The sequence below is a fragment of the Octopus bimaculoides genome, chromosome 9, assembly GCF_046866305.1.
Source record: "Octopus bimaculoides isolate indiv1 chromosome 9, ASM4686630v1, whole genome shotgun sequence".
Classification (NCBI taxonomy): domain Eukaryota; kingdom Metazoa; phylum Mollusca; class Cephalopoda; order Octopoda; family Octopodidae; genus Octopus; species Octopus bimaculoides.
In genome coordinates this window covers 44,100,721-44,115,523 of record NC_142936.1, presented here as the reverse complement: position 1 = coordinate 44,115,523, position 14,803 = coordinate 44,100,721, and the positions used below count along the sequence as shown (strand labels likewise).

General features: G+C 36.7%; 1 protein-coding gene across 2 annotated transcripts in view; it reads left to right on the top strand.

The window, feature by feature from the left end:
• The window catches only part of LOC149134072 (uncharacterized), a 52,037-nt gene extending 44,337 nt beyond the window's left edge, over positions 1 to 7,700 (top strand). For both annotated transcript variants that reach the window (XM_089357487.1, XM_089357488.1), the window contains exon 2: positions 5,704 to 7,700. In XM_089357487.1, the coding sequence (XP_089213613.1) occupies positions 5,704 to 5,928 (225 nt within the window). In that variant the 3' untranslated portion in view covers positions 5,929 to 7,700. The remainder of the gene's footprint in view (positions 1 to 5,703) is intronic.
• Positions 7,701 to 14,803: the final 7,103 nt, after the last annotated feature.

Sequence of the window (14,803 nt, the reverse complement as noted above, 5' to 3'; positions counted from 1 at the left end):
TCTTTTTGAGATGGTGGGTCTTCAGGAAGATTTAACTGCTATTTAGAGCAGGGCAAGCAACTATATTCAGCAGTGGTTCCCAACCAATTTTTGCCTGTTGCCCCTTTTGATTTCTATTTTACTGTTCTGGACCTACATAACCATTTGAGGCTTTCAAAAAAAACAAAAAAAAAAGGAATTGTATAAAAAAAATTGTTAAAATGCCTTGTGTATTGCATAAGTATAACTGATTTATTGCACATAATTTTTAACAACAAAATCTTCTATGGACCCCAGTTGAGAGCCACTGGTATAGAGGATCCTTTGTTGGCTTGTGTGATATTAGCTATAAGAGAGAGAAGGTTGAGGATCAGGGTAATGTAAGGTTGACACTTTAGCATTCACATTCTGTCTAAATTAATGTTTTGAATTATGTATTTTGTGGCTTTGAGATTTTGATGAGGTAACTGTTAATTTTTAGAATGATATTGTAGGGTTGGTGTGCGAGGCTAGATCTGGCCAATTAGTTACATTATGTTGTTGTTCCTGATTACATTATGTTGTTGTTTCTCTTCTATGTCCCATTTCAGTGGTGACTTCCCAGAAGAAGCAGGCCCTGGTTGAGTTTAAAAAAAAATTTCTTCAATCAATTTTTGAAATGATGCTTATTGAAACGAATTGATACATGAAACAATAAGGAACAGGCAATAATGATTAAATGAATTGGCACTTACTCACTTAGATGAAATGTGATTGTTAATTAGCATTGATGTCAAGGTTGATTAATTGGAAAAATCTTGAATGGTTGGACAAATGCCTTGTATTTGTTCCAGCTTTTTGTGTTTTGAGCTTAACTCCCACCATCATCAACTTTGCTTTACATCTCTCCTGAGGTTGGTTTCTCTCTCTCTGTCTCCCACTGCCAAATGGTGAGGATGCAATGATACTGGGTGGAGTACATTGCTGCCTCATCACAGAAATGTGTGTATTCCTCACTGAAGTGGATAAACCTAAGTAGTTAGCATTACAAGCTCATGAGAATGTGGTGATTACAAATTAATTGCTTTTGAGGACAGCTACATAGATATGTATAAGGGATTATTAGCTACTTTACACATCTGAGTAGAGATTGGTTTGTGTGTCCTAATAAATCACAGGAATACATAGACTTAATAGTTAAATATTTAGAACTAACTGAATTATTATGACACTAATTTGTAATGAAGTGATATTACAAAGGATGGTTACATTCTCTCTGATATTAACAAGAAATTTTCAAAGTGTTGAATAAGGTTTAATAAGATATTCTTTTTTAGTAATAAAATGCTAGTCAACTAATTAATTGATTAACCTTTTAGCATTCAGATTACTCTATCAAATGTAATGCTTATTTATTCAGATTGTTTTGAATTAACCATGCATTACCTCAAAGTTTTGAAATTTTGATGATGTGATTGTTTACTTGTGGAATGACATTGTAGGATGAGGCCACATATAGCCAGTTTGAACATAGAACATGTGGAGTATTGGGTCGGATATGGCTGGTTTGAATGCTAAAGGGTTAAATGAATCTTTTACAAATAATATACAAATCTCTAGTTTGATATTTCTTTGTTGCTTGTGTTGGATTTATTACTTGACATGGTTTTGCTGCTCATAAATGTTGAAGGAACATCTTTTAGAAAATTTGTAAATGCAGTGTTCCTTGTTTCCATCCTAGTCATCTTTTCTTGTTAAATATGGAATCATCCACAGTTAGTCAATAAATAAGGATCTATAGTTTACACAAAACTATGTGTTAGTAAGTCTCTTGAACTGTTTCTAAAAATGGATATTTAAGTGTATCAATAAATGACCTGTATTCACCGGTCCTGTATTCACCTGTTCTGTATTCACCTGTCCTGTATTCACCTGTCCTGTATTCACTAATGCAGTTAAGATAAAAATTTTACTCTTGACACAATGAAACTCAACCTACACATACAAAATAGAAAATCCTATCATTAGAACTTTCAACCATCCTTAAATCTACTTTTGGATCTTTTTTAAAACGGGGGCCACATTTTTCATTAATGTTTTACGTAGTGTTTTTGGTACGGAAAGACTTTCAAACTTTGTATACTTATCTATTTTGTGTTATAGAACAGAAAAATATTTTTGTATTCGAATTTATTTCATGTAAAAAATTGTCTTATTTCGATAATGTATATCGACTGAATGGACGTCAGTGATTGGTTGAAATTAAGTGCCGACTACATAAACAAACGATTCTTCGTTTTATTTGCTTTTTTCATTTTAAATTTGCTTTAACCCTAACCTAACCCTAACCCTAGGGTGAGGGTTAGGATTAATTGTTTCAGAATCGTTTGTTTATGTAGTCGGCACTTAATGTATATCGGCTGAATGGACGTCAGTGATTGGTTGAAATTACAGAAATACGACAACTTTAACATGGAATAATTTATGGATTTCTTTTTTTTTTAAAGAAGACTAAGAGAAAAAGATGTTTTATATGACACATTCTACCAGTGTTCCAAGTTTCAAAGTGTTTCGTTAATGAAAAATGTGGCCCCCGTTTTAAAAAAGATCCCTACTTTTTCTTATTTGGACATTCAACACAATGCACACATGCTGAGAGAGAGAGAGAGAGATAGAGAGAGAGAGAGAGAGAGAGAGAGAGAGAGAGAGAGCATATTCTGAATAAAAATGAAAACCTGTAAATCACCTGGGCATTTGAGGAAGTCTATTCTCTGTTCAATCTAAGTGTTTATGGAGTCTGCACATCAACCATCCTGTGATACTGATATACCTCTTATATGTTGAAAGCTTGCACTGGGAACACTGAATAGAGTTTCTACCAACACCTTTTTAACTCATCGAGCAGGGCCATCTCCCTGATGGGATTTGTGATATGTCTGTTTTCCTACATACTGGGTCTTTGTTAAATTAACTCTGAGGCCCTTAGATTCCGGACCTTGCTTCTACACCTGAAATTTCCTCTCTAGTTCAGGCAGTGATTCTTCTATCTGTAAGAACAAAGTCATCAGCATAGAGGAGCTCCCAAGTGCAGCCAGTCTTGAATTCCTGTTGTGGCCTGGAGGACTATGATAAACAAGAGGGGCCTGGGAACTGAATAATCATAAAAATTCTTAGCCTTTCTGACTAAAGCAAGTAAAAAGAATCTGCAAACGTACTGCCATGCTGTTTCCAATATTACTTATAACCTTTGATTGGTATGGATTTTTATCCCCTTTTCAACTGTACATACATACGTACATGTTATTGATGTCATAAGAATTTATTTATAAGCTTTGACAGAACATGAAATAATTTTTTTTTTTAGAACAGTGTATCTTGAAGTAAATGGAACAAAGGAATAAAGACCTTGTCCAGTCATGAATAACCATGGGATTGCACCTAGAAAGTTTCCCTCTGAGGCACAAGTCTGGGCAATGTTGTTTATGGAAAACCAGCCTACCAGCCTCCCCTTTCCATGCCACCAATGTTATTCAAAGGAAAGGCAAAGATTGTTACAGCTTGGCACCAGTGATATTGCAACTCATTTCTACAGCTGAGTGAACTGGAGAAATGTGAAATAAAGTGTCTTGCTCAAGAACACAACACAGCCCGGTCCCAGAATTGAACTCACTACCTCATGATTGTGAGCCCAACGCTCTTACCACTGAGTCATGTTCCTTCATTGAAGGTGAAGTAGATGATAAAGCTATAAATAATATTGCCCCATGAGCAGCTTTCAAATTTTAACCCGTTAATTCATCATCATCATCGTCGTTTAACGTCCGCTTTCCATGCTAGCATGGGTTGGACGATTTGACTGAGGACTGGTGAAACCAGATGGTTACACCAGGCTCCAATCTGATTTGGCAGAGTTTCTACAGCTGGATGCCCTTTTTAATGCCAACCACCCAGAGAGTGTAGTGGGTGCTTTTATGTGCCACCTGCACAAGAGCCAGTCCAGGGGCACTGGCAACGATCTCGCTCGAAAGTCCTTACACATGCCGCGGGCACAAGTGCCAGAAAGGCGACGCTGGGCACAGGTGCCATGACTATTTCGCTTTCACTTGCCCCAACAAGTCTTCGCAAGCAGAGCCCCATGTCCAATGAAAGAGACGACGTTGGCACGGGTGCCAGTCGTCGAATTTAACTCGATTCATTATACATCGTTATTTATAGCCTTATATGCTTTGTGATCCAGTTTGAAAAAAAGAAATATATTTCAAGGAGGTACCATTAAGCAGATGATTGCTGTAATTTCATCTTAAGAGACATATTACAATTCAAATAGGACAGCATACACCTCTGACTGATATATTTGTGGTGGAATATTACTAGCAAAACTGATTAACCAGATTATCTGTTGGTGATGGGAGTGTGTGGGTATGAGGGAGAGGCATATCTTGATGGTTGTGATGGTGGTGGGTATATCCGTTGATGACCTATTGGTTGATGATGATTGTGGAGGGTCTCTGTGATGACAATCTTGTTTGTTGGTGACTACCACTGAGTAATACCTCCTCCTACTCTCGAATACTAACTAGGGAGCCTCTATGCACTTGTTTGATGGTGGTGGGTATATCCGTTGATGACCTATTGGTTGATGATGATTGTGGAGGGTCTCTGTGATGACAATCTTGTTTGTTGGTGACTACCACTGAGTAATACCTCCTCCTACTCTCGAATACTAACTAGGGAGCCTCTATGCACTTGCCTGAATCCTTCAGCTACACAACATTCTTTTTGAATCAGCAGTCATTATCATCTTGCTCCTGGATGTATACAGAGTATCAGACAGGATTTGAAATACCGAAATATTATTTCTAAATTAATAACAATGCTTTTACATATTCAACATAGGCAGTCGTTAGAATGTTGGTTAGTATGCCTCATACTTTTTGTTCCAACTTTCCAAATCCTGCCGAGGTCAACTTGACCTTTCTGGTATGATCAAATAAATACTACTTGTTTTAAAATTGTAATAAGCTCGTTTCTGTTGAAGAATATTTCTTTTTTAAATTTAGGCGAAGTCAGGAGAAAACGGCTTTCATTCAAATAAATACCAATACTGGGGAATGTAAAAATATCTTGGCTCTTCTAATGGAACAAAACTTAATGCGTTAAAACGCATTTAAACCAGCCATATCTGGTTAAAATTTTCTACCTGTTGTATAACCAAACTGGCCTAACCTGGCCACATCCCTACTCTCATTGTAATAATGGTTTCAAATGTTTCAAATGTTGGCAGTGCTCAACTGGTACTTATTTTATCAATGAAAGGCCAAGTTGACCTCAGCAGAATTTGAGTTCAGAACATACAAATGGATGAAATGCTGCTAAGCATTTTGCCCGGTGTGCTAACTATTCTGCCAGCGCTGGAAGCTACAAGATAGTGCACGATTAATCCAAAATGATGTGAATGAATAAGCATTACATTTGACTGAGTAATCTGAATGCGTAAAAGATCAAACATCAGTGGTATGGTGAGGTGGGATTTGCATGTATGGGGAACTGCCATTTTTCAAAAATCTTGTCCAGGCCTGAGCATACATGTGCAGACACATGGTGAAGTTTGACTGACAGATGCTCTATATAACCACCCACATGTGAGGAAACGTTATTTTAAAATATGCCTTCTTCCTAATAAACATAAATCTAATAAATATGAATAAACATTTATGAGATTTTTCTTTTCTTCTCTTTTCTTAGGCAGCCAATGAATTTCCCGGATGTATATGTAACCGGAGTCCGAAGCGTGTCTTGTGTCCTGTGTGTGGTTACAACATTCAAGGCCGAGTACGACAGACCTGTGCCTGGCATCCAAATGTTGTCCACCTGATGGACTTGGGAGCATGTCCGAACTGTAAAGCCAATTGTCTGCGTGAAATAGAACCACATCGTAAAAACAGGAATACAGCCTCACAGCAACAGTAGTTGCATTTCAACCATCCATCCATCCAGATAGAATGGTGATGGTCACAGCAGAAAATTATTGAACTGTTTTGAAATATCAATATTTCTTGCTTCTTCTGTCTTGCATTGTTTCTTTACTCACTCCCTCTTACTCCCTTACTTACTATCTCTCACCCCATCTCTCTTCTTACTCTTACTCATCCTCCCTTTACTCCCTCACTACCTCTGTATCCCTCCTGGTTACTGTCTCAATCTCCCATGCTTTCTCTTTCTCTTTGCCTCTTACTTCAACTGCAGTTGAAATAAATGAAACCAATGGACCAACCCACAACTGATGGTGCTATAGAGGAAAGTGGTGGAGGTGATTATTGTCTGTATTGTTACTGATGAACTGAGCCTGTGATGTAATGAGGAATCGAGGTGGAGGAAGAATGTGGAGGAGGAAGAGAAAGAAGAGGAGAAACAGCTACATTAAGACATCAGATAGGTGACTTGATTGTAAAAATGATACAGCTTAACCCATTTGAGACCATATTTTTCTGACAAGAATATATACTGCCATTATGTTTAAATTATCAAAATATTTTAAGGTTTATGGGAGATTTTAGTGCAATAACTCTTAACATGATAAGACAAATGGCTAACTAATAAAGTTTAAAATCATATTTTGTATAATAAATTTCAGTCCAAAAACCTAATTTAATTAAACATAGGTTGGCTTTTCTTTCAATGGGTTAATTGTTGGAATATGATATCTTCTTTCTTTTTCTCTCCTTTCTTTCTTCCTCTTTCTCGTTGTCTTTCTTTCTTTGTGATGTGTTTTTGGTATTGGGTTGTGTTTGTGAAGGAATAAAAATGAAAAAAAGGAAAAAGTAATTCTTCACCTCAGTGCCAATACAAGCAGCAGCCTAGAAGTAATCCAATTAGCAAATAGACCCACATATACATATATCTACATACACATAAGCATGTATCTAAGCAAGCATTCATATGAACATCTAAGAATTCATATGTACATGTATGCATTCACATAAGTACATACATGTGCGTACACACACGCACACAACCTGCATGAAAATATAGATCTAAGCTGTGCACCATACAGAATTTACCATGCACATAAAAACCAAGACATGCATATATGCATCTAAAGACTGTGCAGACTTGCATATGCTAGATATGCTTGTATGTAAAGTAAATACATGCAAGCATATTTACTTTTGTACCAACTTGCACTCTCACACACACACACACACACACACACACACACACACACACACACACACACACACACACACACACACACACACACACACACACACACACACACACACACACACACACACACACTCTTGCGTACACTCTTGCACATTTGCACACTTGCTCTAACACATGCACATTAGCACATGCACTCACTTGAATATGCACACACATGCACATAGATATACTCTTGCACTCATGCATATATAAAATATACCCACATACATACAGGCATAAATATACAACCTTTATCAATATTTAAACAGAAACCTTAAAAATATGTGTGCAAGCAAAACACATACATATATTCTACATATACACACTCACACACAATGTGATTATTTGCTGCTGAAATTGATTTTATATTTTTTAATTTTCTAGCCAGGTTGGCTACACCTGTGTTCCTTTGATACTGTTATACATACATGAATGTATATATAATGTATCTTTTTTTAATTTTTTTGGATTGATATAAGTATTAATTTATCAATATAAATACAAAAAACTGTATATAAACATAACTTATATATATATATTCAGGTTTGTTGTTTTTTTTGTTTTATGTTCCTTATAATTATATTCAACTGGAGAAATTTTATTTTTAAAATTGTTTTCTTCAACATGGTTTTCCAGGTTAGTGTAGCCTAGATGAGAGAAAATTGGGTTAGGATTTTTATGGCTGGACACTTTTGTCACCAACCCATAGCTATTTTTATGGGATTGAGCTTGCAGATGATTTGATAGAAAATGTCAACAAAAAGTCACTGGTTGTAGCTTAACCACAAACGGTGTTTTTACACACACACACACACACACACACACACACACACACACACACCATAGGGTGTGCCATAAAGAATTCCTGCTTATTTGAATAAGCTTATTTTATTCAATTTAGTCTGATATTGCACAAAAATAATTAAAATGGATTCTTCGACATTCAATTGTTCATGTACATTCCATTGTTTGCTTACATTTGACAAGTAAAATGTTTCAATATGGCAGCTAACAGGTGAAGTGAGATTGTAACTCTGAAAACAGCAGGACATAGCACCAAAGGCATGGCTTCAAGGATTGGTGTTGGTCCCAAAACAGTCTGTAATGTCATGAGACGGTATAACGAGACAGGTTCAATTGATAGCAAGCCCATTCCTGGTTGAAAATGATTCGTAAGGATGAAACAATTAGTGGATTTCATCAGAGTTGCAAAATCCATCGCGGGGGCATGAGGCAAATGGCTAAAAGTCTCGACCTCTCCCAGACAACAGGTCGTACGTGACGACTTAAATTGCAAGTCTTTAATATTGCAGCGTTGACAGCTAATTTCTGCCGCTTTCAAAGCAAAGCAACTGGACAGGTGCAAGAAAACTGAGGAGATTCAGAGTGCTGGTGACAATGTCTTCATCTGGTCAGATGAAAAGATATTCACCATGGAGACTGTAGTGAACACCCAGAATGATACTGTTCCCGAAAGCGCCTGTTAGGTGCTTTACTGAATGAAACCCACCTGAATGATGGTTTGAGTGGTAGTGTCATCTGATGGTGGAAAATCTCTGGTGTTCATGAAAGAGGAGACTAAGATTAATTCAGCATTTTGCATGAAAATGTTGGAGGATAATGTTTTGCCATGGGTGATCGAAGCATTTGGAAATAATTATGTGTTCACACAAGACGGCACTCCTCATACGTCCAATATGATACAGCAGTGGTGCAGGAGTCATTTCAGTGGGTTCTAGGACAAGAAATGTGTGGTCTCCTTTCCAGCCCAGATGTCAACCCTATGGACTTCGCTAGTTGGTCTATTCTAGAAAATGACATTTCAAAAGTTACCCACAAAAATATCACTTTCTCTGAAGAAAGCCTGAGTTGCGTCAAATCGTCTGGCTTCATGTGACTCTGTTCTTAGGCATCTTTGGGCGATTATGAAGGTGAAAGGCAGGTATATTGAATGAAACTTTTCGTGATATGTAACATAACCATATTAAATTAAATCCTAAAGAACTCCTGTTTTTATGCATTTTGCTAAAAATCAATCAAGAATTCTTTACAGCTCACCTTGTGTGTATGTGTATGTTGGACAAAATAATGGAAACACATACCATCATAATTTTGAAATAGCTATAAAACTGTCAAAAAGCTTGTTTATTTATTTATTTATTGTTAGTGTTGCTTAATACGTTTTGCTAAAATTGCTGTTTCCTTTCAGAAAAAGGTAATTAAAATTCAATAAAATGACAGATCTTTGGGACTTTCAAAGAGGTCAAATTTTTGGTGCATGTATGGCAGGTGCTAACGTAACGAAAACAATTTAAATGTTTGTATCAAGGAGTACTGTCTTGAAAGTAATGACAGCCTTTGAGAAAGAGGGGAAAAACCTCTTCGTTTAAACAAAACTCTGGAAGAAAACCAAAACTTTCAGACAGGGATCACCGGATTATTATGCGAATTGTTAGAAAGGATCACAAAAGTACAGCTTCCGAAATTACTGCTGAACTTAATGACCACCTTGAGAACCCAGTTTCCACAAAAACTGTTTGCCAGGAGCTGTACAAAGGCAGATTTTATGGTAGGGCTGCAATCAGAAAACACTACTTTCAAAAACAAGCGTTGCAAAGCATTTAGAGTGGAGTAAAAACCTAAGGATTGGTCCCTAGAGCAGTAGAAAAATGTTTCTCGGACGAGTCATCCTTTACCTCATTTCTGACCACTGGCTGACTATAGGTGTAGAGACAGTCAAAAGAAGCATTTGACCTAGACTGCCTTCTTCCAACTGTTAAACATGGAGGATGATCTGGGGTGCTTTATCTTGGAAATCTGCTGGCCCAATGGTTTCCCTTCATGGCAGAATTAATAGTCAGGACAAAGCATTTTATCTGATCAAATTCAACCTGTGGTTGTGAAACTGTTTCCAGAGAGAAACGCAATCTTTCAGGATGATAATGTACCAATTCATTCAGCTAAAATTGTTCCTGAATGGCACGAGGAACATTCTAGTGTAGTTGAAAATCTTATCTGGCCACCACAGTCCTCAAATCTCAATATTATTGAACATTTATGGTGCACTTTAGAAAAAGAAGTCGATATGCTCCACCATCATTACTACAAGAACTGGAGACTGTTTTAGCTGAAGAATAGACAAAAATTTCTTTGGAAACATTTCAAACTTTGTATGAGCCCATACCTCGTAGAATTCAAGCTGTAATTACTGCTAAAGGCGGTCTTACCCCATATTAAAATATATTTGTTTGAAATTTTAAGGTGTTTCCATTATTTTGTCTAACCTATGTATATCTATATGTGGATATATATATAATATATATATATATATATATATATATATATATTATATATATATATATATATGTGTGTGTGTGTATATGGTAGATAGACAAATAAAGATGGTCAGAGGAGTAAGGGCAGGGACTTATGACTTTTTTTCTGGGTCTAAGGGCATCCATAAGCCAGGTGGTGTTGGTAGTTGTATATTTGATGAGGAGTTAATCCTTAGCATTCACATTATTCTGTCAAAACTAATGCTAATTTATTCACATTGTTTTGAATCAATCATATATCATCTTGTAGCTTTGAGATTTGAATGAGGTAACTTAATTTTTAGAATGGCATTGTAGAGTTGGTGTGAGGCCACTTTGTACATAAAACGGATAGAATATTTTGGCTGGATCTGGTCGGTTTAAATGCTAAAGGGTTAAGTCGACCACACAATAAGAATAGTCTCATTGACAAGCTTGTATGTTGACCATAAGGTTTTTGTAAAAGACGCTTGTGTTGTGTTGGGTTCCAGGAAAGTTCGCCGCAAGCATTTTTGCCGCAGGAAAATTCGCCTCCCGAATTTTAGTCGTAGGAAAGTTCGCCGCAAGACAAGATGAGTTGCCCCCCTTGGTACATAATTGTTTCAACCAATAAGAGGGGGTAAAACTATTGGATCTAGTTAATTTCATTCGCAAAATCAACCCCCTTTAATTGTGCTCAGATTGTTTTCAATTTTGGGGTATCGTAAATGAAAGAATCTGATGTTATTTGGAATTAAATTTTGGAAAATTTGGGTAATTTTAGCCAGTCACCAGAGAGCGAGGCATTAACAGCTTGTTACCATAACAACTGTATGTTGTGTTGTTTCACTTCACACGCACGTTGTTGTTGATTATTCACGCCACGAGATCCAATTCGCTCACGTTTTTTGTTTCAATAAAAATTTTGCCTCCAACCGCTAATATTGCAAGGCATGCGATGATGTCGGCATTAGTGACAATGACTAGATAAAATTTCTGCAATTAACGACCGCGCATAAGTTTGTGAATTAGTGGCTTCGTTTTTGCAACGTAAACTTTTGGTTTTGAAGGATAAGGCTCGCCGAATGTTTTAAATATAGATAAATTATCCTTTTCCAGCACGATATGCACTCTTGTTTTACATTCTCTATTTTCATATTCCCAATATGTTTTTTCACCGTATTTTCTATCTATCCTATAAACAAAGTTTAGATCAGCTAATTTCACACCGCCTATACTAGTTTCTACTTCATAGACCGTTCTAATAGGTTGGCTACTCAAAAAAATATTGTTGAATGAATAAAGAAATTTTAAATGAGTTAAATTACTTTATCTCTTCTTATTGGTTGAAACAATTGTATACCAAGGGGAGCAACTCATCTTTTGTCTTGCGGCGAACTTTCCTAGGCCAAAAATCATGAGGCAAATTTTCCTGCAGCAAAATTGTTTGCGGCGAACTTTCCGGATACAATTGTGTTGAGTGGGATAGAACTTGAAGTCCTGTATTAGTGAAGTGAACTTCTTAACTATATGGCTATGCCTTCACTGTTTTGGTCTTTGAGTACTCTTAACATTTAAAGATTAGTTATGAAGTATTAGTTTAATCTGAAGGTTTTGGAAAGAACTTAATATTGATTGTAAAGTGACATTTGGAGACTGAACTTTTTAAAAATATATATTCAGAAATGAGATGATCAAAGTAAAAGAAACCTAAGATATAAATCCTGTAAGCTGTGAATGTACTGTAGCTATGATATATCCTGTGAGCTTTGGTCATACAGTAGCTGTAAGGTGTGTGTGTGTGTGTGTGTGTGTGTGCGCGTGTGCAGTGGGTGTGATGTATATCCTATAAACTATGAGTGTACTGTAGCTGAAACACTGATCAAATGGTGAGTTCAAATTTTATAGCTGTAGATATTTTGTTGGACTTGTATGAAAGTACATAACTGTTTGTTCAAGTTTCCCTTGCTACCCCCTGCTTCCCAAATTTGCTTCTTAATGATAGTGTTTAGTAGTTAGAAGGGTATTTGGCTGTGCAGATTGTGTTCAAAGTTTATCTCTCCTTAGAAAAATGGATGAAATTATAAAATCTCAGCATCGAAAAAATAAAGTATCAATGGCAGACTATACATGATTTTAGTGGTGCACCGGATTCATAGATGCTAGAATTGGTTAGTTTCAGGCAAATTTTCAGTGAAAGGACAACAAACACATGTAAGAATAGACAGGCAGATCCTTTTACGAAGAAACAAAATTCCAGTATGCAGAAATGCTACATTATACAAAAACAAAGCACTTTCACCCTATGTGGAAGTACTGTAGTCAGGAGTTCAAATCTTAGTAATTTCTGATGTGTTCCTGAAAAAGCTTGTAACTTTGCTTGTTTGAGTTTGCCTAAACGAAACTAAACACTTCTAATAATTTAGCAGTAAAGACAGTATTCACAGGCTTTCACTGATAGTCGTAATAAAATCTCAGGGGAGTTAGCTTTTTACATATTGAGTTGCAAAGGTGGTGAGTTGGCAGATTTGCTAGCACGTCAGGCAAAATTCTTGGTGGAGTTTGAACCCAACACGTAAAGATGAACGATATACCACTAAGGTTGACTTTGCTTTTCATCTTTTCGGAGTGGATTAAATAAGTATCAGTTGAGTACTGGGGGTTGATGTAATTGATTTACCCTTTCCACGTAATTGTTGACCTTGTGCTAAAATTTGAAATGAAATCAATATATTGAGTTGTAGGCATGGTTGAGCGGTAAGAAGTTTGTTTCCCAACCACCTGGTTCTGGATGCAGTCCTACTGCACAGCACCTTGGGTTAGTGTCTTCTACTATAGTCCTGGGTTGACTAAAGCCTTTCTAAGTGGATTTGGTTGATGTTGGAAACTGAAAGAAGCCTGTAGAAACCATGCCAAAACAAACAATTGAGCTTGGTGCTACCCTCTAGTTTGCCAACTCTTACCCAACACATGCAAGCATGGAGAATGGACGCTAAATGTTGATGATGTGTGTGTGTGTGTGTGTTTTGTTAACTTGTTTTGACGTTGCATGATAGCTGTAAACAAGTATCATAGTCTTACAAGCAATGTCATCCATTTCTAATATTTTGTGAGAAGATGTATAGCCATAGGAAAATACTGCCTTGCTAGGAAAGAAGTGAGGGTTGGCAACAAGAAGGGTTGGCAATAGAAAACCTGCTTCAAATAAACTCCATCTGACTTAATGCAGGCATAGGAAAGTGGTCATTAAATGATGAGTTAAACATTATAAGAACTGAACCTCAAACAAGAACAACAGACTTACTAGCGAGACTCAAGCCTTGTATGAAAATATTAGCCGTTAATTTATAATACAAGGTGTATCAGAAAAAGCTCCCATATGTTACATGGCCAAGGATGATGAAACTGGGAGGTTTTTTTCTTTTTGCTGCATCCCATATCATATTATCAGTATGTAGGCATGGCTGTGGTTTCAAGTTCTATCTTACTATGCAACACCTTGCGCACATGTCTTCTATAGCCTTAGTAGGACTGTCTGAAACGTTGGATTCTCCACTCTTCATGGCAAGTGCACTGTGCTCTTTGTTGATTTTACTACATAATACATCTTGTCGATGCAGAGCAACACTATCCTCATTGGGGTCTTTTTTATCATATAGCCTTTAGCTGACCAATTCCTTGTTAGTGGAATTTGTAGATAGGAACTATACAGAACCCAGTTGTGTGCGCACGCGAGTGCATCTCTGAGTGCTTACATTCAACATCATGAAAGAATTGCGAGAAAAAAAGAAAAAGAAAACGATGTTGGCATGTCCTGTCACAAAATCGTCCACCAACTCTGTTCTTTTGAAGAAGACAAACTGCGAAGCCCTTAGTTAGAAAACAAGAGTTAGTGACTGGAAAGTTATCTGCCGTAAAAGAATGACTCAAAGTTCTTGTCCAACCCATCGAAAAGGAGACGGGAAACGAACGAGTTATAAACGCTAGGTTTTGCAGAAAACATGTTGAATATTTAACTTGGAGGTCAATTATTTCACCACCGTTTGCTTTTATTGCCTTTGCTTTCAGTTCTCTCTGGTTTGTGAATTCCTTTGGCAAAGTCATCGAACTTCTTGTTTGCAGCGTGTGTCAGTTGGGCTTTTTCCATCCTATATTTATTAGCGTAATTTCAATAGTCTTCTAGATACTTCCTTCTCAGTAGCAGTAACCCTTTCTACTGCTGTTTATACACGTATTTAGATTTCATCTTTCATACATTTCTTTACAAACATTCCAACCACGCTAGAAAATTTCGAACCTTCTATCTGACCACTTGATTTGCTATAAATAATAATAAAAAAAAAAGA